At 53.1% G+C, this 27,652-nt stretch overlaps 2 protein-coding genes across 3 annotated transcripts; both read left to right on the top strand.

Annotated features, from left to right (window-relative positions):
* The first annotated feature begins 91 nt into the window (after positions 1–91).
* Positions 92–8,681, top strand: ASF1B (anti-silencing function 1B histone chaperone). Its single transcript, XM_047700342.1, has 4 exons — positions 92–346; positions 5,196–5,311; positions 6,913–7,089; positions 7,466–8,681. Exons 1-4 carry the CDS (start codon positions 238–240, stop codon positions 7,670–7,672), a joined length of 609 nt encoding a protein of 202 aa, XP_047556298.1. The 5' UTR covers positions 92–237; the 3' UTR covers positions 7,673–8,681.
* Positions 8,682–10,775: 2,094 nt separating this feature from the next.
* On the top strand, positions 10,776–27,630 carry PRKACA (protein kinase cAMP-activated catalytic subunit alpha). Of its 2 annotated transcripts, none has more exons than XM_047700393.1 (10): positions 10,776–11,031; positions 18,479–18,540; positions 18,998–19,126; positions 21,750–21,848; positions 22,833–22,915; positions 23,686–23,812; positions 23,915–24,010; positions 24,105–24,227; positions 26,339–26,503; positions 26,907–27,630. In XM_047700393.1, the coding sequence occupies exons 1-10, from the start codon at positions 10,986–10,988 to the stop codon at positions 27,030–27,032; spliced, it is 1,056 nt and encodes a 351-aa protein (XP_047556349.1). In that variant the 5' UTR covers positions 10,776–10,985; the 3' UTR covers positions 27,033–27,630. The 2 variants fall into 2 exon arrangements, with proteins under 2 accessions (XP_047556349.1, XP_047556339.1); XM_047700383.1 differs by lacking the exon at positions 10,776–11,031 and adding an exon at positions 14,426–14,462.
* The last annotated feature ends 22 nt before the right edge of the window (positions 27,631–27,652 follow it).

Raw genomic sequence — 27,652 nt, forward strand, 5'->3', positions numbered from 1 at the left:
GCGCCGATCCGCGCCCCAGGATTGGCTGAGGGTGTGCTCGCGCCGGCTGAGAGCGTTGACGGTGATTGGCCGGAGGGTGGGGCCGGCTATTTGAAGGAGGCGCGCGGACCAAATACGCACTTCAGTCGGCGGACAGAAGAGGCGGGAGCGGCTGTGGTAACGCTACCCCGCTGACCACAGAGGACTCAGGCGCGGGCTCGGCCCCAGCTGTGGCCTCTGCCGCAGTCCGGCAAGGCGATGGCCAAGGTTTCTGTGCTGAACGTGGCGGTGCTGGAGAATCCAAGCCCTTTCCACAGCCCCTTCCGGTTCGAGATCAGCTTCGAGTGCAGTGAGGCCCTGGCGGACGGTGAGGCTGGGCCTGTGTGGAGATTCCCCCCTCCCCCCGGCCAACCCCGACCTCCCGCGTGAAACAAGCCCTTCCAGCCCTGATCTTTCTCCTTCCCTCCCGTTCAGCCCCATCCTTTTTGTGGAGGTTACTCCGGACACCCTGTGGCCAACCCGATCGATCCCCTCCCCACGGTTACTCCCGTTTCCTGCGTGGAGACCACCATCCCCCTATTTTTTTCTGTGGAGCCCTTCCTGGGCACGTATTTCCTATGTAGAGACCCCAGTCTCCATGCTTTAACCTGCAGAGACCTTCAGTCACCCCGTGTTCCCCAGGCTACCTTCCTTTTTTCCCAGCGGAGCCCCTCCGTCACCCTTTATCTCTGTGAAATCCCATTCCCCCGTGGTAAGACCTTACTCGCCCCGATCTCCCCATTTGTCTCCCAGTAATCCCCTACCCAACCTGCTGATATTTAAAACAACCCCACCCCCACTCACTTCTGATTGTTTTCTACCCCCAAAAGCACATACCCTAGAACCTGGCTTCCCACCTCCTTAGCCTGTCCCCAATTTTCCATTCTTGGTCTCCACCCGGGGAGGCATGGCAGGTTTCCAGCTCCGGTCCTTCAGGATAACTTGGTCTTCCCAGCTCCTGTTCCTCCTTCCTGTCTGCGCGCTTGGATAAACACATTCATATCTGAAGGGTGGCCTAACCAGGCAAGCATCACCCGGTTCCCACTGTCTGCCCTCCAGGTTCCAGCTGGCCTACCGCAGAAATTCTTGCAACCCTTTTGATGGTCTGACCCAGTCTGGGGGGTGGGTGGGCCAGGCTGAACCATGACAGTCTCTGGCTTCAAACAGTCGGCTGGGAGGTCAGAACTTTTAGGGCATCTTTTCCAAGGTGCTTTCACAGATGTACTTATTCATCTGTGTGTTATAAAGGCAGATATGGCTCTCATTTCACAGATGAGAAGACAGGAACCACAAAGAATGAAAGACGTTTCAAGTAAAGGTCTATAAAAATCGAAAATCTAAGGTTGCCCAGGGACTCTTGGCATCACTTTCAGGAGGAAGTACCCCATTAGACAGATTCTCCATTTGGTGGTTAAAGAAGAGGCAGCCTCTGGGGAGCTGGAGATTTGTGAGGTCATGGTGTGCTAACTAGCACCTCTCAGTGGTAGGTGGGTGGTTTGTGGGAAAAGCCAGCCACTTGGATTAGTTTGGGGTTGACAGAATTCGAGATGTGTGTGCTTTTGGGCTGGGCCAATAGATCAGTCTCCCAGTTTCTCTCCCTTTTAAATTAAGGAATCTACTTGTGACTAACTATAGAATAAGCCCAGTTAAATCCTTTCTGGAACAAGGCAGGGTGTAAATAAATAATTAAAGTGTAGAATGACACTGTGGAATAAGAATTTAATTTTAAAGCCAGGAGGAAATGTAAGGAGCTAATAGGTTAAGGGATTCACAGTTCCCAGAAGGCAGGAGATCAGGTTTCAAACAGCCTGTTTGTGCTCCTTGCATTTAAAAAGGGTTGCATAGTCATTATCTAGTACGTCTATTCCTAGGAAAACCTCTGCCTGTTACTTTACTAATCTGTTTATAGACTCAGAGCAGGAAAGTCAAAAGTCAACCTGCTGGTCATTATTTTTTAATAGAGAGCAATGGAATGGCTTCCCCAAGGTCATAGAAGTAGAAGTCTTGATGCTGGGTCTATAGAAGCATTGACACTAGAGTTTGTCTCTAAGTTGAGTCCAGAGTTCTCTACCTTGGCTATAACCTGGGAAAGAAAGATTTCATCCCTTATTTTAGAAGTGGAGCATAAATAAGACTTGCCCATAGAATTTATTCCCACATTGGGACACTCTCAAAAGAGAATGAAGGGGTGCTATTATTAATTACACCCAGATAATAAAGCTTTTGCTCAGAGAAATCCAAGTCAGAAAGCAAACTCTGGCCTGGAAATCAGACTCTGTTTCTATCCCTAGGGCTGTCCCTGACTTTGACCTGCCACCTTGCTTTCTGCCTCTTCCTAGCCTTCTTCCCATGGAGCAGAAAGAATCCATTTCCTGCCTCCCAAACATGTGGAGGGGGCCTGGTTTTAGGAGTCTCTCAGATTCTGGAGAAATCTCAGTCTTGTTACCTTGACACTGGCAACTGAAGGCCAACAAAAGACCCAACCCCCAATCAGTGGTTGGCTCTGTTTCCCAAAGGCTCCAAGCCCCTTTGGTTCTTTTTTCTCCTCAGCAACTGGAAATAGATGCTTCCAAGACTTCGGTCCACATTTAATACAGTAGGTGTGTTTTTCCTCTTGTATTGAGAAATTCAGCACATACTGTTTGAATAAGTCATGGAACCAGATGTTCTGTCCCAAGCTAACACTGTGGTCAAGCCAAGATTCATCTATATGATTCTGAACAAGGACAAATAACAAACAGAAAGAAAGCCTACTAGATAGTTTTTGTTTTGTTTTAAGGCAGGAAATATTCTCCAGCTAGTTCAGAACGATGAATTTTTACATGCCTTTTATCAGGTTAGTTTTGGTTTTGTTTTCGTACCTAGTGGAGGAGCATGTTGTCAACTGTTCGACTGTGAAGTTAGGACATAAAGACAAAATTGAGTACTGTCAAGTTACCCTTGAAATTGCCTAAAAAGTTAAGTACATCATGACACGTGTGCAGCCGCCTCCTTCTTCTAAAGGATGGTTATATTAAAAAATGGAGGGGGGCGCCTGGATGGCTCAGTGGGTTAAGCCGCTGCCTTCGGCTCAGGTCACGATCTCGGGGTCCTGGGATCGGGCCCCGCATCCGGCTCTCTGCTCGGCAGGGAGCCTGCTTCCTCCTCTCTGTCTGCCTGCCTCTCTGCCTGCTTGTGGGCTCTCTCTGTCAAGTAAATAAATAAATAAATCTTTGATAAATAAATAAATAAATAAATAAATAAATAATGGAGGGGTGCCTGGGTGGCTCAGTTCAGCTCGGGTCATGATCTCAGGGTCCTGGGATCGAGCCTTGCATCAAGCTTTCTGCTTGGCGGGAGGTGTCCGCTCCAACCACCCCCCCCCCAGCCTCTCTGCCTACTTGTGATCTCTCTCTATCTCTGTCAAACAGATAAATAAAATCTTAAATAGATAAAAGTAAAAATAAGAAATGGAGCAACTTAAGTATGCTTCTGCTTAAAACGCCTAACAAGTTTATGATGATCCAGGTTATAGGTCCTTACTTTCAGGTATCTGCTGTCTTCTGCAGTTGACTTTATCAGCTCCTCTAACCCCTTGAGTCAGTATTTCTCTATGGTCCTCAGTCATTTCTCACGTTTCTTTTTGGCCTCTCTTGAGGGAGTCATTGTGGCCCATTTGCCTGGCTGCTGGCCCAGTGCGTTTTCTTGGGGCAGCACCCACACCAGTCTTTGTTTAGGTTTTGCCAGTGGTACTGAATACCCAGTGCCTGTGACCCTCACAGGACCTGCTCTCCTTCAGTCTCCTTTTTATCTCGCCCCAGCAGATTAGTTAAATGCACACATATAGGACTCCACGGGAGCTGGGGGGCAAGGCTGGGAGGAAAGCTACCAAAATAGAGAGCTATGTTAGAAAGGTAAAGACAGAGTCAGCTTGGTTTTTGTTCATCCAGAAACATGTTCTGTTTAGTCGTGTCACTCCTTGTCACAAGGGTAAATCAGTAAACTTAACTGGTCCCTGCAAATATTAAGAGACTGGGGGTTTGAATCCCGGTGAGCCTTATGGTCACTATGCCACAGACCCGCTAGGGACCCTGAGTAGAAGGCCTAGGCAATGCTGCAATGGGAAAGGAAATCAGTGTATCGAGGAAGAGCGTGGGGCTCAGGTGACAGACCTCCATAGCTGTGGCCCAGCATAGCGGTGTTTCCCCAGTTGGATGCTGTTGTGGGACACTGAACCAAGAAACAGGGCAACTTCAACAACAGTTTGTTTCCTGTGAAACTCATAGCTTGTGAAATTTCCGCCGGCTGCTGGAGCTGTAGGTTGTGTAATTTCAAAGAACCTAAAATAAGTTGCAGGTCTCCTGCCAAGCTCCCCTGTACTAGTGTGACCTTGCCCCTGATACACTTGGACCTCCTGCAAGAGGCAGCGGTCACCGGGAATTTCCTGTGCTTGCTGGGCAGAATCTCCTTAAGCACTTTTCCTTTCACCTTGCTGGAACCTACTCAGGGATGAGATTCCCCCTACTGGATGGGATGCAAGCAAGTTGGGGTTCATAGGATCACCTCTACAATACCACATTTGTTGACCAAGTCACTGTCACCCAGACATCTGAGAGTAGGCATGAGTTGGTGCCGGAACTGGAAGACCTGGGGGCTGGCTGGCTCCCTCAGTGGCCTCGTCTTCCCCCTCCTGCCTGCTGGCTCTCCTACTGGATTGGAATCTGCTGCCCTGCCCCAGTTGTCGAGGGATCTATTCAGTTCGGTGGCACCAGTCCCTGTGTGTGAAAGAGGATGCTGCTTCCTATCCCAGGACCCAGTGGGCAGGGCCCTGAAATGGCCCAATTCCCTGCTCTTCCCTCCTCAGCACGCCTCTGTCACGTGCCTCCTAATTCTACCTCTGCCATACGGTTCACCCTCAGGCTCTGAGATCGCTGAGTTTCCCCAGAGATGCAGAATCAAGGTCGCCTGGCAAAGCTAGGCTCACGGGGAAAATTTCCCCATTAGAAGCAGAGTTTCATGCCCACTCCAGTGTTCAGCTTGTGATGCCTGGCACTCGGTCTCCAGCGGATGTCAGGTATTCTTGAGAATAAAAATCTTTCGGTATATTAAGGATCTGTCTACAACTCACGTGAGAAGACCTTCCCCTGCCTTCATGCTGCCCAGCTATTTAAAATCCTTAATTCCCCATATCCTTACAGATCTAGAGTGGAAGATCATTTATGTTGGCTCAGCTGAGAGTGAGGAGTTTGACCAAATCCTAGACTCCGTGCTAGTTGGGCCCGTCCCAGCGGGGAGACACATGTTCATCTTTCAGGTAAGAAAGACAAGGCCTGAGGCCTTGGCACCTGGAGACATCCTCTCCTACCTGAGAGCATGCAATGTGGTTCCAGGATCAAAAGTTGAGGCTCAAATTCTGGCTCTGCTTTCAAGAACTCTCTGACCTCTCAGAAATACTTCATACGTTTCCCTTTTCTCCACTTCTGTGTCATAGTTGTCACCACGAGCCACTGATTCATAGTTGATTCTCATTATTCATGGCAGTTACGTTCTATAAGGTCGCTGCAAATGCTGCATTAGCTAATTCATGAACACCACACCATTGCCCGTGGAAGAATACAGGGTTAGGTTCTTCCAAGTCCTATTGTCAGTGTAGTATGTCAGTATATAATCTTATTTCGCGTGTTTATATTGAAAGACACCTTATTTAGTATTGTTGGCTCATTCATATTGAACTCCCTGCCAATCGCCCTCTAACTCATGCCTGAACAAAGCTTATCTAACACATACCTTCTCCATAAGGCACATCATCACCTTGCACTAAGCACTATGCTTGCTGGCCATTCTGAACAGCAAGGTCACCAGGGTGCCTGGGTGGCACAGTTTGTTGTGCATCTGACTCTTAGTTTTGGCTCAGGTTATGATCTCAAGATCATGGGATCAAGCCCTGCACTGGGCTTCGCGTGGTGTCTGCTTGGGATACTCTTCCCTCTGCTCCTCCTCCACTTCCCCGTCTCGCTTGCCCTCTCTCTCTCTCTCTCTCTCTCTGTCTAAGATAAATAAATAAACATTTAAAAATAAATGAATATTTAAAGATACTAAAAGCAAAGGTTCTGCTCAGTCCTCACCTGCCTCCCACTCTGCTGCTCCCACCCCCAGTCCAAACAACCTCATCCCATCCCCTAACACCTCACCCTCCTGTAACCAGGCCACCAGCAAGGCAAGCCCATCTGCGCCACTCCACTAGCAGGGCTGCCTTCCTGAGCATTCAGCCCATGCGGCCATATAGGGCCCAGCACCTGGTCTAATAAATTCTGCTGTCGCTGGCTAGAACTCAGTAATTTGTGAATAAGGGATCCCTTGTTTCATTAGGTATTGGTTTCATTTTGTACCAGTTATGTAGCTGGTCCTATCCATAACAACACATCCCAAATCTGTCTGCCTCTGTTCCTCTCCTTCCTGGTATAAGTTGCTCTCTGTGCTCCAGGGTGACTACTGTAACCTGCCCAATCTCCCTGCTCACACAACGACCTCCTCCCATCATAACCTCACACCCTGCCTCACACCCCACAAGAGTGATGCAGCACTTACCTCCTGCCAAACATTCTTTCTCTTCCCCAAGCCTTTAACTGGCCCAAAAGGGCCTGGGTGGCCTAGTACCTACCTGCCTTATCCTCTGCCACCCTCCCCCCACTCACTACACTCCTCAGCACCATTTACTTCCTCGTGGCACTTGTCACACTGAGCATTTTACAGGCATTTGCAGGATTGATTCTGTCTTCCCCACTCGATTAGAAACTCCCGTTGGTAGGGACCATACTTCTGGCTCAGTAAATATGTGTTGCTTGAAAATCATTGTTAACTGAGGGAGGTGTGGCTGTGTGATCAATGCTAAGGCATGGGGTGTGTTTCCTATAGGCTGACGCCCCCAACCCATCCCTCATCCCCGAGACTGATGCTGTGGGTGTGACAGTGGTCCTCATCACCTGCACCTACCATGGACAGGAGTTCATCCGTGTGGGCTACTACGTCAACAATGAATACCCCAATCCCGAGCTGCGGGAGAACCCACCCCTGAAGCCAGACTTCTCTCAGGTAGGGCCTGTGTCTGCACCTCCTGCTTTGGACAGGCTGGCTCCTTTGCACCTGGGGGAGTTGAGTCATTGGAACTGGGAGCCAAGGTCGCTTCTTAAGGTTTTCAAGTCATGCTCAGATCTTGCAGCTCCAGACTAGAACCAGAGAGAGAAAGGTCTTTGTTTCTCAGAAGCACGCCTCGCAGAATTGAGATTAGATAGGTCTCAGCCCTAAGTCGTGGTACATAGGCGCTCCTTGGAGTTCTACCCATAGTTGTTGATGGTGATAGAATAAGTAAGCTCTATTCTCCCTGGCCTTGGGGCTGGGGGTGCCCCAGCTCTGTGGGAGTAATGACAAGGCATGCTGACAAGGGTTGACGTTCCTCTTTCTGCCCCAGCTCCAGAGGAACATCTTGGCCTCGAACCCCCGAGTGACCCGATTCCACATCAACTGGGACAACAACATGGACAGGCTAGAGGCTATAGAGAACCAGGACCCTGCCCTGGGCTGTGGCCTCCCCTTCAGCTGTGCTCCTATCAAGGGCTTGGGTCTCCCTGGCTGCATCCCCAGCCTCCTTCCCGAGAATTCAATGGACTGCATCTAACTGCGGGAATCCAGGCCCTACCTGGGCCCAGCCGGGACTGTGGCCGGTCTCCTAGCACATCTGGAGAGGGGAACTTGGCCTCCTGGACAGTCCCATGGAGGCCATCTGGAGGGCTTTGAGGCTATCAACTATACCCAGGCCAGTCAGACGTGGCTCTGAGGAAGGAAGCAGGCCTCAGGTCTCTCCCAACCCTGACCCAGAAGGATCGTCTTACCTCTACTGCCCAGGCCTGTAAGAAGCAGGTACTTCAGTTTTTAATTCTTTGTGACTTGTGTCTTTTCTCTCTTCCACACACACTTTATAAATTCCACCTGCAGGCCTTTGCTCCACCATGCTTCTGTGAGTACCATTGACCCAAAGCTCTTCCCACAGACCTCCCTGGCCTGCCTTGAGGCTTTCTTGGTCAATCCTTGGCAAGGCTCCAGCCCTGTTGAGCCAAAGGCTCTGTCATTCCTGTCCTTCCCCAACATCTGAGCAAATCCACCCCACTTTTTGGAGTCATAGGCAAGAAATCTTGGTTAAAAGGTATGCTTGGACTCAATTTCTGTCCTTCTCCCAGAACAGTTTTTAGGTCTTTCTAATACAACAGCCTCTGGAAAACTGTTTCTGAAGGGGTGTGCTCAGCAGGATGCTGAGGAGTGATGGTTGACTCTCCTCTCAGTCACAACCACCTTCCCATCATCTCCTAACTGGATCTGTCTTTCCCTGGAGGCTGCCATGGTGGGGAAATGGCATGTTGGAGGAGTCTGCTTTGCTCAGTCTGCCTCAGTGTTGGCATCAGGGCCCCTCTGCCTACCTTGATCTGCCCGCTGCGAAGACCTCGTGCTCTTACAGGCAAAGGAAACTGTAGGGACCCTGAAAACCTCTCCCCCCACCCAACACCATGCTCCCCGTGACGCCCTGTTCCCTTGCTGCTACGTGGATGCTATTGTGATTGCAGTTTGTATATTAAAGTGTTTTTATATTAAATATTTTGGTTGATCTAAAAATAAAGAGCACTTCATCTAGACTGATTCTGCTTTTGTCTTAAGTGGGATGAGGCAGATTTGTTCATTTCTCCTCATAATGTGGTGAGGGGGCTCTTGCCCCAGCCACTGGGCTGACTGCCCTTTGTCCCCTTGCTCAGCTCCTTACCCTAGTCTTAATTGGTTACATAATTGTACTCCAGACGGAGGTTCAGGGAGGGGTTTTTCTTTGTCAAAAGTTAAGCAACACAGCTGTTCTGGATAGAGCATAACCAGTGATTTTTTAGACTTTGACCTTGACCCACGGGAAGAAATTAACATCATGCCCCAAGGACACACAAAGCAACACTTTTATTAAATTTTACTTAACCTTACTTTGTAACCCCACAGCCCGGAGTAGACTGCTTTGGCTGGTGAGCCATTTCCCCATAATTCAGAGAAATGCCCTAACTCTTCCCTCCTGGAAACTGGGAGACCTAGGAACATGGGTGCAGATAGCTGCTGGAAAGGGTGTGGACTGTATAGGTCGATAGGCTGACCAGCCAATTGGCTTATAGACCTGAGACCAACTAGCTCCTGAGTCAAGATAGCTGGTTCATCCGGCCCCCTGCTCCCCTTGGCAAGTTCTCTTTGGGTCTTCTACTTCAGTGGTTCTCAACTGGGGGTGCTTTGCCTGCGGGACACATTTAACAATGTCTGAGATCTGTTTTGGTGGAGGTGAGGGAAGTCCTACCGGCATCCAGTGGGTAGAGATGGGATGCTGATAAAACTGTTGTGCACACACAGGCCTGTCCCTCACCCCCAACAAAGAATTACTCTGCCCCAAATGTCAATAGTGTGGCAGTGAGAAACTGACCTCAGGCTGTGTTTTAAAAGGGCACCAGAGGCGCCTGGGTGGCTCAGGTCATGATCCCAGGGTCCTGGGATCGAACCCCATACCGGGCTCTTTGCTTAGCAGGGAGGCTGCTTCCTCCTCTCTCTCTCTCTGCCTGCCTCTCTGCCTACCTGTGATCTCTGTCAAATAAATAAATAAAATCTTTTAAATAAATAAATAAATAATCAAAGGGCACCCAGGGGCACCTGGCTGGCTCTGCGTGGAGCATGGGACTCTTGATCTCTGGGTTGTAAGTTGGAGCAGAACATTAGATGTAGAGATTACTTAAATTCTTTAAAAATGAAAATAAAAGGGCACCCAGAAAAAAGAGTCATCGTATTGCTCAGGGAGGGCAGCTTCCCTTCGTGTTCCCCAAAAGGCATCATCAGCCTGGCTGTGCCCCAGATTCCTCATCTGTAAAATGGGAGTGATGATAATAGTACCTCCGTGATAGGACTGTGGTGCAATGTATTTAACAAGTGCCAGCTCCTACTACTGACGCGCACAAATCCAGGGTAGATGCCCAGCAAAAGGATGGCACAGAGCCCCCTGCCAACCACCCTTTACTCCCTGGGCGCAGCATCCTCCTGAAACTCTGGCTATGGCTGGAGGAGACCTTACCAGGCTCCTCGGCCTGGACTCTGCTGTCCTGCGTCAGGCCTTATGAATGACGACTGCCTGCGGCCTGGCGACCTCTGACCGGAGGCGCCCGCCGCGCCCCTCCCCCACTGGCAGGTGGACGGCGGCTGCGCCGGGAGGGTGGTAGGGAGGCCCTGGCGCCAACCTTGGCTGGCCGGCAGCCGCTGCCGCACTGAGCGGAGGCGGGGGACTGCGGCGCGTACGGGGCCAGGCGGACGCCCGCCTGGACCGCCTCCTGGGCCTCGGAGCGCGGCGCGGCCACCCGCCAGCTTCTGCCGCCCCGCCCGGCCGGCCCGAGCCGTAGGCTGCATCTCCGCCCCGCCCTCTCACCCCGGGATTGACACTGAATGTTCTACGGGGGGTTTGCCGGACAGCGCGCCTCCGCCAATTGGCGGCCTCGCTGGGCGGGCCACGGGCCCTGTCGCGAATCTTGGCCAGTCAGGTGCGCCGGCCCGCCCAGCTGAGGCCTCGCGAGCTCGCGAGTGGCCGGGCGTCCGCGGCGCGCGTCACGAAGCCGAGGGCCTATCGCAGCTCGGGAGGATTGCGGAGGACCAATGGGCGGCGGCGTGGCGCCGTCACTCAGGACGGCCTAGGCCAATGATCGGCGGGCTGCGGGGGCGTCACGGACAGCAGCAGCGGACTTGGGCTGAGGTTCCCGGGCGGGCGGGCGCGGAGAGACGCGGGAAGCAGGGGCTGGGCGGGGGTCGCGGCGCCGCAGCCAGCGCAGCCAACCCGAGGGGCCGCCGCCGCCGCCCAGCGCGCTCCTGGGCCGCCGGCCGCCGCCAGCACCCGCCGCGCCGCAGCTCCGGGACCGGCCCCGGCCGCCGTCGCCGCGATGGGCAACGCCGCAGCCGCCAAGAAGGGCAGCGAGCAGGAGAGCGGTGAGTGCCCGGGCCATGACCCCGATTCTGGCCCCGCGCTGCCAGCCCCCGGCCTGTCCATCACCGCCTGGCCCCTCCCTCTACGCGCCCCCCTCTATTTCTCTCTACTCATCCCCTCCCAGCGCCCCTTACCCCTGCCTGTCCAAGGTTGGGTCCCAGGGCCCGCAGAAGACCCCCGTAGGGGCCCCCTTGCCAAAGGCCACCCCCCACGGCAAAGACTGTGCCCCCCCCACCCAGCTGTCACTGCCAACCAAGGCACGTATGACCGCTGGGGCCCCACATGGGGCCTTGTCACCACCCCACCCCCTCCTTTCCTGCCCCCTCTTCCCAGATTCTAATCCCTCCACTTCCTCACTCACCTCTCCCACTGATGGAACCCACTGCCAGACCCCGACCCAGGTTTCTTCCAGCTTGGGAGTGCTATGGGGTCTGCCTCCACCCCGCAGGGACCTTGGCCACTTAGTGACCACACCCCTCCCCCCTCCAGCCCCCGCCATCTTTCTCCTGCCCTTCCCCTTTTCACCTTATCACAGCCCCCCTCCAAACCCACGCTGCCCCCCTTAAGCATTTCCCAGAGCCACCTCCAGCATTGTTTTTCCCTTCTGTGTCACTTGGCATGGGGGACAGGATCTTTCTGGGTCCCTCTGCCCCTCTCTCATTTTGTCACTCAGTCACTCTGCTTCTCTGCTTGTGTTCCCTCCTCCAAGCAAGCGTCTGCCCCTGACTGAGGTAGCAGACTGTTTATGAACCTAGAGAACTGCTTCAGTGCTACCAAAGCCAAGTTTGAGCCCGTCTTGCTGGGATTCGTTGCATCTTCTTTCCTGGGTTTGGGGGTGGGGTGAGGGGGGCGGCAACAGAGCTCCTTCCCGTCTCCTGATATGCAGTGAGCTCTAGGCTTCTTGAAGTGCCCCTAAATAAATGGTCCTATCACAACTGAGGCTCCGTCTTTCACGCAGTCCCCAGGGCTTCTTCACCCTCTCCTGGCCCAGGATGAAAAGTGGGGTATGAAGTGTCTGGGTTTAGCAGGGCTCATTCAACTTGAGCTGGGATGGTGAGAGAGGGGACTTGATGCATGACAGTTGAAGAGAGTAGCGACTGACATCTAATGACTTGCCTTGCCAAGGGACAAATAGATTCTGATCATTCCCAGGGCTCAGCCAGAGAGAGGCCTGTTTCCCCCTCAGCCCCCAAATTATGTTGGTGTTAGCCTTTTCCAGCCAGAGAGACTCTGTATCTGGAAATGCCTTCAGAAATGGCCTCAGCGCCTTCCTCAGTTCTCCCAGCTCTTAAATTGTCATCACTCCAGACCTATAGCTGGACCTGAGCTAGGATCCCCTTCCAGTTACCCAGAAATAGTCAGAGCTGAAAGGGAGGCCGTGTCCAAATCGCCCTTCCCAATTTCTGATCTCAGACCCCAGCATCTGAGTCCTTCGAATGCCCCGTCCCAGAAGGATGCAGGCACAATACCTAGGGAACTTTATTTCCACACGGATTCAAATGGCAGAACTCAGAATCACCAAGCAGCCATGGAAAGGCCTGACATGTCACCGATGGGCGGGGGACAGGGAGGCAAGTGCCTGTAGCTGAGCACTTGATGACAGAGTAGCAGGTGGGTAGTGACCAAAAAAGGTCTGGGCATAAGCGTGGAGGGGACTAGGCAGAGGGGGAGGGGCTGGAGCCCCCAGCAGGTGAGGCTGGCTGGGAGGTGGAAGGTGGAGGCAAATTGCTATATACTGCGGTAGCTCAGTTGAAAGTTGGGAAGATGACATTGTCCTGGAAAACTTTCAAGGCATATCAAACACATGCATAGTGGGGTAGAAAGCCGCACAGGGAAAAGGATTCCGGAGGATCAGAGAGGCTCTGGAAGGAACCGCTAATTCACTAGGAGAGCAGGCAGGCCAGACACCCAGAAGTGGACTATCATGATGAAACAGAGCTACTGTTTACTAGGCATCTGGGATGTGCCAGGCTAAATGGTCCCCATAGATCGATCTGCTGGAATGATTCTCATAACAATTTTCTCCGAATTTTCCAAACACGCTGTCTTGAGTTTGATATAGATGATGTCAAAGAGGCAGGATTTGCATCCAGATCCGCTTATCAGCTAACTTCCTAGACCCCAGAATTTCCAGACCCAGACATTCTCAGGCTGCCTCCTTGATTTTTATTCTATTCACTTATATTTTCTTAATTTAAAATAATAAAGTTTTGACCCACTTTGGTTCAGATGTAAAGTTTGATCTGTCCTAAGCAATAATATAAATGAAATCAGGAGATTGTTCTGCTGGTCATATTCTCTCTGGTACCCATTAAAATACAATGTAAACTGGAAAAGTGAAACTTCCTAAAATCATTTTGTGCCCTGCCAGGGGGACCCATGTCACACTTCAGGAAATGCCCCCAAGCTGTACGTCCTTCCAGAGGCTTACAGGGGCTCTTAGAAAAGGAAATAGATGAGAAAGGAAGCCCCTTTTTGCTTTGACGCTCTGAGTCCAAAAGAATGAAATTAGACAAAATATGCCCTCTTGTCACCAGGGTGCGGTGGGGGTGGGGTGGGGGTGGGGGCAGTAGCCAGGCCAGCCTGTAGGGGGCACCTGAATTTCATCTGCCAGTTGCTAGCCTGACCTGGGTCAGGAAAATGCCCAAGCCATAGGAGGCACCAGTCAGACACCCCTCAGCCCCCCAGGCTCCTGTCTGCATGGCAGGAGACGGTGTCAGTTTCCTCCCAGGAGAGCAGGGATCTAGAACAAGCCTGGGGTGGGGTGGGAGACATCATAAGCCAAAGATGCCAAAGCCATTGGCAGGGGTCCGGGGAAGATGCTAAGGAGCATATTAAAAAGACCAAGCCCTGGGCTCTGAGGAAGCTGGAGAACCAAGAGAAGGCCTCCCAAGAGGCCCAGGGACAGGCGGCCAAGTGGAGCTCAGGCCTTGACTGGCACTGGCCAAAGGCACCCCTGGGAGCTGGCCCACAGAAGGGGCGGGGCTGGCAAGAGGGAACCCCCAGATCCCCCTCCAGGTCCCAGGGACAAGCAGATCCAGGCTCTGTGAGAAGTGCCCCCAAGAGGCCTCTGGATGGGAAGAATGGCGGCCCTCTGACATCCCACAGAAGCCTATCTCAGAGCAGCAAGCGCCTTCTGTGCACCGGCAGTTGTATGGGTGCCCAAGAGGGTCCTGCCGAGGCAGCTTTTCCCTTAGCCCAGTAAGGCCTCCAGAACCTTGAGGGTCCTGTCTATCCCTCCCCTGCACCCATTGGTCCCTAAGTTGGGTTTCCCTTCCTCCCACCACCCCACAACTCCCTACCTCCCCTTACAGACAGAGTATTGGGGATGGGGCAGCCAAGCTGGTACAGCAGGTCTCATGAACCTTCCCAGCCACCGTAGTCCTGGTGCCCTGAGAGGAAGACTGAGTGATGGCTTCCAACCCCAACGATGGTGAGGATGAGCCCTGTTACTATAGCAACTTCCCAGGCACTCTATGCCCCTCAAGCCAGGGAAGGGCTACAGTGGAGTTTCAGGAATAGGTAGAGAGGAAGAGTCTGTAGACCCTTGGCTGGCCCTGGAAACCCCTTCCTGACTAACCACCCTGAACATGGGGGCCTGGGGAAGAGAAGACGTATGGGCGGCCCTGTCCAGCCAAGGAGGGATGGTCCACCCAGAGCGGGGCCCAGCTCAATTTTAGAATATGTGCTGCCATATTCTAAACCCCATATGCCATATGGGGTTCCAGCTCAGACAGAGGCAGTGGAGTGGTCCAGCCCAGTGTGTGTTAAGCTCAGACTGGGGGTTGATTCAGCTCAGTGGTGGAGTCCAGGTCATAATGGATGATGGTTCAGTACAGAATGGGGGTCCATCCGGCTGGGGAGTGATCCAGTCCAGAAGAGGGGTCCCATTCATCCATGTCCCAAACAGGTTTCAGAGGGCTGAGTGTTGCTGGGATTGTTGTCTGCAGTGTCTGAGGCTGGGCTCCTGCCTCCTGCTGTGGCTCTGGCTTTTGGACGGGTGTCTGAGGTTCCTTCTGTTAGCCCAAATAGAATCCAGACCAGAGTGGAGGCTGGGAACCACCCTCCATCCCCCATAGGAGACATGGCAGGGGTGCGAGTTTCATAAGCCAGCAGCTGGCTGGGTTTCCCTTCTCTGCCACTTCCTGTTGTCAGGAGGGGCCACGGGTGCTGGGCACTTTCAGAGAAGCTTCCACTGACCCTCCACTTTATTAGGGATGTGGAAAGAAGGAGGAAGATGGTCAAGGCTGCCTCCCCCTCCCCCACTCCTAGGTTTAGTCCTTCGTTTCCAGTTGGACTTTCGTGGCTGAAAGCAAAGCCAAGCACAGGGCAAGGTTTGACAGGCCAAGGACATCCCGCGATGTCAGTCCCCTCTCTGCCCCCACACAGGAGCAAGATAAATCCAGATATACCCATTTTTCTCTTGGGGCACCAGGATTTGGGGGCTCCCGATTCAAAGAGGACTTAGGGGAGGAGATAGGGTGGCTCTTGTGTCTGCCCCCCCATCACGCCTTTCTCTTCCATCCGCTCTTTCAGCTAATTAACTGGGCTCTGGGGCTTCTTTGGCCCCCCAGGGAGCCCGTTGCTGCTGCCTGGGCCTGAACCTTAACTCCTTCCCCTCTGCCCAGTGAGCACTGCCCTGGGCACATTGGTGCCATCCGTTGGGTAGTTCAGCACCCACTGAGGAAGGCAGGACCTGGCGTCTTGGGAGCACTGAAGTCCCTGGAACAGGAAGTTAGCTTTAGCACTCCACCCCTGGGGCAGCCAGGCCAGCCAGAAGGGACACCCTCAGGAGAATCTTCCCACTGCCTTCTGCCAAGGAGGGCCTTTGCGAACCCTGGCCAGCTGGGAGCAGGCACCTTTAAATGCTTCCCTGGCAACCAGCTCCTCCTCCCTGGTCCCCTGAGGCCCTCCAGAGGAAGCCAGCTCAGAGGCTTTGCGTATTCCTCATTTCCCCGCAAAGGGAAGGTTCCAGGGAGAGCTCAGGGCAGCCTGGGATGGATGTGGGGTCAGTCAGTGGCCAGGGCAGTGACTCGGAGACCACCTTCCAGCTGTGGCTGCAGCTGCTCCTCTGGGCCCACCTGACTATCCGTTTCCTGGGTTATCTGCACCGCACCTTCTGGGTACCTAAGCCGCAGCTGCAGCCAGCACCCTGAGCCTCCCTGACCAGGGCTTGATGGGTCTCAGATCACCCTATCCCTCTCCACCCCCCCATTGCACCCTCTGCTGGAAGAGGTAGGAAGCAGAGGTGAGTATGGGGGCTCCTGGCTGGGGTTCCCCAATTATTATCCCTCTTTATCTGCATACTCCTGGCACCATCCTCTCCCCTCCCCACTGTGCCCAAATCTGGCAAGCCAGTGGCACCAGAGGGGACACAGTCTGGGCCCTTTAGTTCTTTGAGAGTCTAGAGAAGAGCTGTACTAGGACCAAGGCTCCCATGGAGCCTCTCAGTGGGGAACCAGCAGACAGCCAGAGGCAGGCCCACTGAGTCAGGAAAAAGCAGAATATGGTAATTCTCAGGAATGGCTGAGAGCAAACAGGGAAGCAGGACCAGGCATTTTCCTGGATTCTTCCCACATCCCTTTCTTCGCCCTCTTGGGCAGGCAAAGGTACCCAAAGGTGAAGGGTACCCTCTCCCCCGCCACCTTCATCCAGAATTCAGTGTGTATGTTTGGAGGTTTCCAAGGAAGGTGTTCTTCGTCAGAAGAGATTGTGCAGGTGAAAGCATTGGACTTGGTGCAGCCCCCAGGCTCAGGTCTCAAGCAGCGGACGGACGGCCCAGCCAGGCACCAGCCTAGGACTCGTGGCCGTTCCTTGACTGCCCCCTGTCTGCCCAGTCACCCATTTGAGGGTTTTCCTGACCAACAGTCTCTCCTCCATCTGCCACTCCTGCAACCCCAGGGAAGGCTCATCCCTCCAAACGCTGAAGGGAGTCTTGGGGACGGTGGGAGTGGCAGCCACCCCTGAGGCTGTGTGGGATTCCTGGCGCTATGTCTGGGTAGTCCAGGCAGGTAACAGACAAGGCCTGAGAGCAAGCCTACACAACCCCTCAGGGTAGCAGGTGTTGCAGGAACATCAGGAGGTAGAAGACAGCTCAGTCTGTGGGCCACCCTGGTGCACTGCTATCCAGCAACAGCGAAACACTGAGTCTTGTGGGCAGTGAGGTCCGGCAGGCCACCTCGGGCCTGGTCAGTCTTCCCATCTGTACAAGGAGAGGAACAGCAGGTCTGACCCATCAGGGTAGGAATCAAGCACAGAGAGCATTCAGCAAAGGACTGGCACACAGGAAGGGTCCCTGAAGAGCGTGTCTGGCCCCAGGGGGTGGTTACAAGGATGGGTCTGTAATGTGAGAATCCACCAGGCTGTACATTTAAAGTTTGAGAGGCCAGTGCAAACCCCCCCCCCCCCATATTTCATACCTCGATTTTTTTAAGTACTTAAGAGCAAAATCAGTAATTGCCATTTATATGGCATTAACCCCATACCAGCCACTGTCCAACCCTTTTTGCCAAGATTAATTCATTCATTCCTCACAACCACCCTACCAGGGCGTTACTAGTATTATCCCCACTTTCCAGATGAGGAAAACTGAGGTCAGGTCAGTTGCCTAAGGTTCCACAGCTCATCAGAGACCAGACCGGGATTTGAACTTGATCTTGTCCCAGTGTTCCAGCCCTTAACTGCGTTACTGGGCTCCTTCTCGGCTTTGGCAAGAAGGCCTGTTTTCCAGCCTCAGTTTCCTAGGGCTTTAAATGGGAAGGATGAATAAAAGGAAAGTTGGTAGGCGAACCAAGTGAGCAGGCCCAGAATACACCAGGAGGTCTTCACTGTTAGCTGGATGGTGATGTTCACCTTGGGGTGCTGAAGGGCCCATAGGGTATGGGCATCGGGCAAGGCTCCCCTTGAACCAGCTCAGAGGAAGTTCCCCTGGACTGGCAAAGGCAGGAACGGGGCCAGCTGGGGGCCAAGGCAACAGCTGAGCCCCCCAAGGGCGCTTGCTACCCGAGCCCCAGAGGCCTCCACCCAGGGCCCGGCCTCCCCAGAGAAGGGACTGGAGGAGCAGCCAAATCCCCAGGCTATAAATATCTTGGCTGGCGTCGGCCCTGGCCGTGGAATGTCGGTCAGAACTGGAGCGAGTGGGGGTGGGCTGGCCTGGGCGTCACTCTCTGTACCCCTAAGAGTAACCCCTGAGTCACCTTGTACCCCATTCGGGACAGAGTTGAGTCTGTATCCCACTTCTCTGAGTAAAGGCAGGCCCCATCCCAGATCAGGATCCCCCAAAGCTGCCCTCCAGCTCAGCCGGGGCACCTGAAGCTGCTGGGATAAGGCCAGTCTCTGGGTTGAGAGAGCTACACCCGACTTTGCACAAATGAGCGTCTCCCCAGGAATGGCCTCAGCCCACCCCGACCAGATGGGGTCTCTAACCAATGCTCTCTCTTTTCCTTTCAGTGAAAGAGTTCTTAGCCAAAGCCAAAGAAGATTTTCTTAAAAAATGGGAAAATCCTGCTCAGGTAAGCACCTGGGATGCAGAGCCTTAGAGGGGAGAGCTGACCGCCCCCTACCCTCCGGCTGTGTCCCTCTCACATGGTGAAGATTTTTCAGGCCCTGTGGAGGGCTCCAGACCTGACCCCATTTGCCCCCTAGATGCCAGTGGGGGCTCCTGGGCAGAGGCACCCAATCACCCACTGCCACGCACCCCCACCCCACCACCCCCTTCCACCTGGTGGCCCCTGCCCCCCATGCAGCTGCCAGCAGTTCCTGGGCCGCGGTCCAGGGCCGGATCTGGCTCCTGCCACCCGCCTTAAGGAATGTGTCCTTCGCCATCTTGTTTTTCCGCCCCCTGTCCTCACCCCCATCACTCTACCTGCTCCCCAGGGCCCCCTCTGCTGGTGGCAGAGGGGGCCCTGGACCTTGGCCTTGCCCCCACTTGGAGAGGGTCCCTGACCCTCGCAACCCCTCCGCCCACAGAATACAGCCCATTTGGATCAGTTTGAACGAATCAAGACCCTCGGCACAGGCTCCTTTGGGCGGGTGATGCTGGTGAAGCACAAGGAGACCGGGAACCACTTTGCCATGAAGATCCTTGACAAACAGAAGGTAAGCACGGCCCATCCCGGGGGCCACCGTCCACCCACCAGGCCTTCCTTCAGACTGTTCCCACTGCCTGAGCAGTCTTCCTGTCTGTCATTCACTGTTTCCTGAGCCTTCCTAATGTGCCAGACCCAAGGGCTAGAGGCGCCCATGCTGCCTTCATGAAGCTTCCCCTCCAGACCAGCCATTCATGGGAGTCCAGGCAGTGAACATGGGTTCAAACACCTACCCTGAACCAAGGAAGCCAGAAGTCTTCCTGGGGAAATTATTGTATTTACACAGACCTTACTTCCATCTTTTCTTTCTTCCTTCCTTCCTTTTTCTTTCTTTTTAAATTTATTTATTAGCGAGATAGCAAGAGAGAGCACAAGCAGGGGTGAGGGAGTGGAAGGAGCAGAGGGAGAGGGAGAAGCAGACTCCCCGCTGAGCAGGGAGCCCAAGGTGGGGCTCAGTGCAGGGCGTGATCCCAGGACTCTGGAATCATGACTGGAGTCGTCATGGCTTAACCAACTGAGCCCAGGTGCCCCACACAGACTTTTTTTTTTTTTTTTTAAGATTCTATTTATTTATTCGAGACAGAGAGAGGGGGTACAAGTGGGTAGGAGGGTCAGAGGGAGAGGAAGAAACAGACTCCCCACCGAGCAGGGATCCTGATGCAGGACTCCATCCCAAGACCCTGGGATCATGACCCGAGCCAAAGGCAGACGCTCAACTGACGGAGCCACCCAGGCACCCCATAGGCCTTATTTCTGTAAATATTTTTGAGACCCTACTCTATGCCAGGCACTACTGTTGGGTAGCACTCTTTAATAGAAATGTAATACAAGCTGTATATGGTTTGGGGTTTTTTTTTTCAGTCCTTTTTTTTTTTTTAAGATTTTATTTATTTATTTGACAGAGATCACAAGTAGGCAGAGAGGCAGGCAGAGAGAGAGGAGGAAGCGGGTTCCCTGCTAAGCAGCAGAGAGCCTGATGTGGGGCTCGATCCTAGGACCCCGGGATCATGACCTGAGTCGAAGGCAGAGGCTTTAACCCACTGAGCCACCCAGGCGCCTTGTATTTTTTAAATTTTGTAGAATCCCCCCCTTTAAAAAGTAAGAAGAAACAGAATTAATTTCAGAAATGTGCTCTAGTTAAGCCAGTATATTTACAATATTAAAATTTCAATGTATGTAACCAATGCAAAAATACCATTAATGAGACATCTCATTTTTTTTTAATCTGTATTAAGTCTTCAGAATCCAGCGTGTATTTTACACTTACATCTCTGGTCAGGTGTTCAGTTTTCACTAGAAAACAAGAAAAAACAGAGAGGTTGGAAAAGCAAATTCACATAGCCCGCATTGTTCCGGTCAGGCTTAACGGTCACCCAGTAACTGGCCTCGAGTGTCCCTTTTTAAATTTTCATTTTAGGGGCGCCTGGCTGGCTTAGTCATTAAGCATCTGCCTTCGGCTCAGGTCATGATCCCATGGTCCTGGGATTGAGCCCCACATGAGGCTCCCTGCTCGGTGGGAAGCCTGCTTCTCCCTTTGCCTACCTCTCCCTCTGCTTGTGTTCCCTCTCTTGCTATGTCTCTCTCTGTCAAAGAAAGAAATAAATAAAATCTTTAGAAAAAAAAAATTTCAGGGACGCCTGGGTGGCTCAGTCAGTTAGGCCGCTGCCTTCTGCTCAGGTCATGAACTCAGGGTCCTGGGATCGAGTCCTGAATCGGGCTCCTTGCTCAGTTGGGGAGCCTGCTTCTCTCTCTGCCTCTGCCTGCCACTTTGTCTGCTTGTGCGCGCGCGCGCTCGCTCTCTCTCTCTCTCCCCAACAAATTTTTAAAAAAATTTTTTTTTCATTTTAGAAACTTAAAATTTTAAACTCAGCTCACCAGGCACCTAGCCACCTCTCAGGTGCTCAACATCCATATGTGGTAGTACAGACTCACCAGACAGTGCAGGTGTGGACCTGTAGCTCACAGCTGTGAGCAAAGCAGGAGGAGCCCTGTGGCACAGCAGATCAGAGCTGACCGAGGGGCCAGCCTGCCTGCAGGTGACATGCAGGCCTGACCCAGATTAGCAGTGGTTGACCTTGGGCAAGTCACTTCCGTTCTCTGCATCTGCCAAAATCCCATGCTCAGAGCACATACCCCTTAGGGCTCTTGGCATTATGTGTAAAGTGCCTGCTGGGGACAGCTGAGGCAGAATCAGCCTGGGGTTTGAGTGGGTGTGGGGAGGGTGCTCTGGATACAGGCAAAGTGTTTCTAAACATCTCTTAGGTATCACTCTCGCTTGTCTTTTCGGTTTCAGCTTAGCTGCCCCTTCCTCCAGGAAGCCTTCTCTGACTCCCTCATCCCCCTGACTTTACCAGGCCTCTTATCTGGGTATCCACAGGCCCCAAGCTTCCCACACCATGGCTCTGACCCCTCTGGGCCATGAGGCTTGGTGACTCGTGTTCTTGCCCTGAACTGCCTGCCATGCAGGGACAGGCAGCCTCTGCCTTCTCAGTGTGTCCTCACTGTGCATCCAGCCCCAGGCTCTACAGGCTGTGGGCACTCAAAGGACCCAGCCCAGGCACCCCTACTTCTGGGCATAGGGGAGGAAGAGGACCTTCTCAGACCCTCTCTGCCCTCCCTTCCCACCCCCACAGGTGGTGAAGCTGAAACAGATCGAGCACACCCTGAATGAGAAGCGTATCCTGCAGGCGGTCAACTTCCCGTTCCTCGTCAAACTCGAGTTCTCCTTCAAGGTGGGGTCCCAGGGGCCGGGGCCCCTGCTAAGTGGTATAGCCTTGGGGCTCCCAGAGCTAGGATGGGGGCTGAGGGCAAGGCAGGTCCACTAACGGGAAAGAAGGAGAGCCCCAGAGGAGGGCTGCTAGGGGGCAGGAGTCAGCCTGAGACTCTGGTAGACCCACGTCCAGCTCCTGGGCCCACCAGCTTCTAGCCTGCAAACCTGGCTGACGTCCCTTCAAACCAGCTCCCCGTTCGACAGCAAGCACCTGACGCCCACCTGCAACCCAAACTCCCCATGCAGCCTGGACTCAAACCCCAGTTCTGTGCACCTCCAGGCTGTGTAACATTGGCGCAGGACCTCCCTGCCCTGAATCTGTTTCCTTGTCTATAAAGTGGGGATCACAGCACTCCCCACCTGATGGGGTGGGCATGACCATTCCGAGCACAAAGTGAGAGCCCTCCGTGAGCTATTTTGGGTGTTGTCCTAAGCTGTGACAACAGGATCTGGGAAAAGCTATTCAAGGCCTGAGATCCAGACAGACCCCCATGTGTGGTTTAAACCTCTGCTGCTACCTTCTTAAAATTTGTCATAATTTTTTTTAACAAGGGGCTTCACATTTTTATTCTGGGGCCCCACAAATTCTGTAGCCCATCCTGGGCCCGTTTTACAGGTGACAAAACTGTGACCTCAAGCTTTGGGCAAGACAGTTTCAGATGTGAGGCACCATGGAGTCCTCTCCCCAGCCCAGGCACACTGGCTGGGCCCCTTACACCCCACCTGCCGGCCCTCACCTTCACCCCCTGTAAGCAGGATACCTGCTGCCCCTTCTTCATGGGGCAGAAGGAAATAAGAGGGGAGGCTCAGGGAGAACAGCGCCTGGAACTCCAAACGGGCTTCATATGGGAGCCAAGATTATTGTTGTCCCATTATTTTGGAACACCCACCACGTAAGGGCACCAGGCTTTTGGACTGGGCCCTGATCAGCAGCTGTTTCCCATAGGACAACTCGAATTTATACATGGTCATGGAGTATGTGCCTGGCGGGGAGATGTTCTCGCACCTGCGGCGGATCGGAAGGTTCAGGTGAGCTGGCCAGGTGGGGCCAGGTGGGCGCACAGGTGTTGTCACATGACCAAGCCATCTGGGGGTGTGAAGTGGGCTCTCCAGGTCTGTCCAGGTTCTTGTTGCCCCTGAGCTGAGGAATATGTGGTTTCTCAGCCCCCACAAAACAGAAGCAACACAGTGACTTAGGGCTCCCTGTTTAAGTTGGCAGTTATAAAATTAATGCTATCTTTTTCCTTAGTTATATAGATAAGCGCTTTACATACAACAGAATGCACAGGTATTCAGTGTTTTGACAGTCACATACACTTGTGAAACCACCACCCAAAATACCATAGAAAACATTTCCTTCACCCCAGAAAATTCCCTTGAAGCCCTTTCTTGGCATATTGCCGCCCTGAAGAAAGCAGTTGTCCTTTCTGGTTTCAAACACCATAAATGTGTTTGGTCTGGGTTTGGACTGGGTATAAATGGAAATCACACCGTTCACATTCTTCTGTTCCTTTCTTCTCTTGCTCACATAATCATCTTGATCTCTAGCCACGTCGTTAACTGTATTCATCGTTTGTCCTGGTGGTGGCGGTGGGTGCCATCCCAGTGTGCGAAGCTACCGCACTCTGGTTGTGTTCCTCTGTTGCTGGACATGCGGCTCTTTCCCATGTGGGGCCCTGTTCGAAGAAGTCTGCTCTGCTTATGTATTTGGGGCAGCTCTAGATCATTTGGCGGTGGGCGGGTCATGCTGGGCATAACCACCCACACTCACCTGTCCTCTCCCCAATTGTCCCCACAAGTGAACCGCATGCCCGCTTCTACGCGGCCCAGATCGTCCTGACCTTCGAGTACCTGCACTCACTTGACCTCATCTACCGGGACCTGAAGCCGGAGAACCTCCTCATTGACCAGCAGGGCTACATCCAGGTGCCCACCAGGACGCGCAAGGGGCGGACCCAGGTGGCCTTGGGCTGGATCTTCCCCATCCCTCCCCACTTCCTGGCCAACAGCCCGTTCTTGTGCCCGCAGGTGACAGACTTCGGTTTCGCCAAGCGTGTAAAAGGCCGCACCTGGACCTTATGCGGGACCCCTGAGTACCTGGCCCCGGAGATCATCTTGAGCAAAGTAGGCACCTCCCTGTCCATCCCCCTGCCTTGAGGCCTGCTCTGCCTGCACCCCCTCCTTGCCCTCCTCACACCGTACACCCCTCTCACTCTAGGGCTACAACAAGGCTGTGGACTGGTGGGCCCTAGGGGTTCTCATCTACGAGATGGCTGCTGGCTACCCGCCCTTCTTCGCTGACCAGCCCATCCAGATCTATGAGAAGATTGTCTCTGGGAAGGTGAGGCCTGGATACGGGGGCTAAGCCCCCGGACAGACTGTTCCCCACCAGTTCTGCTCACCATGGAGCCCTGCATATAGTGTCAGAACAATCTAGAAGTTCATTAAGTTAGGCCAAGCAGTGAAGCTGGGTGCACCAGCCACACGAGCAGGCCAGCACCTCACACAACCTCCCTGCCTAATCCTAGACCCATGCTGCTGCTATTTCCAGAGCTTCCAGAACCCCAAGCCCCACCCTAACACCTTCCCCTGCCTGACCGGAAGCTCTGCTTGTCTCCAGTCATCCCACTGAGCATGAGTTTTCACAAGTTTCACAGCAGAAAAGCAACCATGTGCAGTTCCTGGGTGCCACTCGGGGCCCTTCAGGGTCACTTAGGGGATGCGGCCCATGTCTTCTTTCCCAGATGCAGACTTGCTGACTCTCGGAGTGCAGGTCAGGGCAGCAGAGCTGTCACAGAGCACAGATGTGCTCACTGCCACACAACGCACCCCCTTCGCTGTACCCCAGCACTTGGAAGGAGTGATGAAGCTCAGGTGTGGAGAGCATCATCACAGGCCCCAAGGGCTTGGGACAGGGTGGGAACCCGACCTCTGCCCTCAGCTCACCACCTTGCTGGGAGGACTCAGCCATCCTTCCACCTAGCCCGGGAATTAGTGGAAGCAGGTCCCAGCTCAGCCTGGGGGCGTCAACCTGGCTCCAAGTCCCAGCTCAGCCACCCATTGACTTTAAACCTCGGGCAAGCGCCTGTGCCCCTCTGAGCTTCACCTTACCATACGAGAACTGGGGAACCAGACGCTTGCCTCTCTGAGAAAGAAACCAGCTGCAATGTGGGGTCACTAAAAAGGGAAAGACGAGATGTGTGCCACTAGGCAGAAAAGAAATTGCAGGGAAAATGGCCCAAAGTGGGGGAAAAGAAAAAAAAACCATAGGCAATTCTGAGGAGGAAAGAGAAGATGAGTATAACTCCCTTCTTTGTAGCATTTTACAGTTCCCACGCACCCTGCGCGGTATTCTCTCCCTTGTGCAACTGGAGGCAGGCACAGGCCCAGAGAGGTTAAGGGCCATGGCCAAGGTCATACAGCGTGTAAGATGTAGAGCAGTGCTAGAACTTCGTTCTTGTGGCTGTAAATCCAGTAACTACTTGAGAATAAGGCTTTGGGGAAGTCTCTGGAAGAGTTGAAGTGAGCCTTAAAGAGTGAAAGAGTCCTAATTAGCTATGGGGAGAAAGGGATAAACAAAAACAGTCATTTCTCTCATAACCATGAATATTTCAGAAGTCCCCTGACCCTGGCAGAGCTGCCTTAGGAAGCAGTAGCTAAGAATGCAAGTTCTGGAGTCCAGCAGACCCAAGGTGAAAGCCCCCTTGTCCCACTCCTTTGTGTGACCCTAAACAAGCTGTTCAACCCATCTGAGCCTCTCTCCTCTTCTCTGAAATGGGAACCATCGGAGCGTTTACCTTAGAGCAGCAGTTCCCAAAGTGGCCCCCTGTCCAACAGCATCAGCATGGCCAAGGAACAGGCTAGGCACAGGTTCTCAGACCTCCTGAATCAAACTCCCATGGCCCCAACAAGCTTTTTTTTTTTTTTTTAAGATTTTATTTATTTATTTGACCGACAGAGATCACAAGTGGGCAGAGAAGTAGGCAGAGAGAGAAGGGGAAGCAGGCTCCCCGCTGAGCAGAGAGCCCAATGCAGGGCTCGATCCCAGGACCCTGGGATCATGACCTGAGCCAAAGGCAAAGGCTTTAACCCACTGAGCCACCCAGGCGCCCCCAAGATTTTATTTATTTGACAGAGATTGAGAGCACAAGCAGGGGGAGCAGCAGGCAGAAGGAAAGTGAGAAACAGACTCCCCACTGTAAGCAAGGAGCCCAGCCTGGAGCTCAGTCCCAGGAACTTGGGATCATGATATGAGCTGAAGGCAGATGCTTAACCGACTGAGCCACCCAGGCACCCCCCCCCCCCCCGACAAGCTTTTTTAATGGGATCCTAAAGCACATTCAATTTGAAGATTCTCCACCCAGTAGGACTGTTAGGCAGCAAAGGCAGCATTCTGAGATTTCTCAACTCCAGACAAGTCCCCCACCCTGTCCTTGTTAACCCCCTCTCCAGGTGCGGTTCCCATCCCACTTCAGCTCTGACCTGAAGGATCTGCTGCGGAACCTGCTGCAGGTGGACCTCACCAAACGCTTTGGGAACCTCAAGAATGGGGTTAACGATATCAAGAACCACAAGTGGTTTGCCACAACTGACTGGATCGCCATCTACCAGAGGAAGGTGGGCCACCTCCTTCCCCATGCCGCCCCTCTTCCCAGCAGGTGCAGAGGGTTTTGAGAGGAGTCCATGAGCCAGGGAGGGCTACCAGTCAAGAGATGGAAAGGGAAGTGACATCTGAAAATAAGCCACAGGCTCTGAGCCAGTCCAGCTGAGGGGACTTAGAGCCGTGGGGGTCTAGAAGTGGGATCGTTTGGCCACTCTGTGACCTTGAGCATGAGACATCCCTCTGGTGAGCTAGCTATAATGAGATTATTAGGTTGTTAAGGTGAGTTGACATCCTAATGTTAAGCTGAGACCTGGGTCATAGTAAATTATCTCACTAATGTTAGTCCATTTACATTTATTGTTGTAAGGATAATTATGTTGACTACTGAGGTCTGAGTGGTTCTTGACCCCTGTCCAGGTGGAAGCTCCCTTCATACCAAAGTTTAAAGGCCCTGGGGACACGAGTAATTTTGACGACTATGAGGAGGAAGAGATCCGAGTCTCCATCAATGAGAAGTGTGGCAAGGAGTTTACTGAGTTTTAGGGGTGTGCCTGTGCCCCCATGGGTTTTCTTTCTTTCTCTTTTTTTTTTTTTTTTTTTTTGGTGGGGGGGTGGGAGGGTTGGATTGAACAGCCAGAAGGCCCCAGAGTTCCTTGCATCTAATTTCACCCCCACCCCACCCTCCAGGGTAGGGGGAGCAGGAAGCCAGATATTCAGAGGAATGGAAACACCAGCTGCTCTCCCTCAATCCCTCTCCCTCCTGCCCCTCCCCACCGCTTTTGCCTTCCTCCTCCCCAGAAGCCCCCAACCCAGCCCACTTCTGCCTGTTTTAAATGAGTTTCTATGTTCCAGTCAGACCAAGTCTTGCTGGTGTATTCAGGGACAGGGTGTGGAAAGAGGGGCCCAAACTTAACTCCATCCCCACCTCCCCAAACCACAGGCATCACCCACTAAGGGCGAATGAAGGAAAGGCCAGCCTTCTCTTCAGAGCAGTCATGCCTGGAAAGGAGAGATTTTAGTAACCTGTTGGGTGGGCTGCTTGCTAGAATTAAAAAAAAAAAAAAAAGTATAATCTTATTTAAGTTCCACCAGTGCCTCCCCTTCTTCCCCTACCCTTCCCATATCTCCCCCTTCCCAAATCCATTTTAACAAGGCTGGGAAGC

The sequence above is a fragment of the Lutra lutra genome, chromosome 1, assembly GCF_902655055.1.
Source record: "Lutra lutra chromosome 1, mLutLut1.2, whole genome shotgun sequence".
Classification (NCBI taxonomy): Eukaryota; Metazoa; Chordata; class Mammalia; order Carnivora; family Mustelidae; genus Lutra; species Lutra lutra.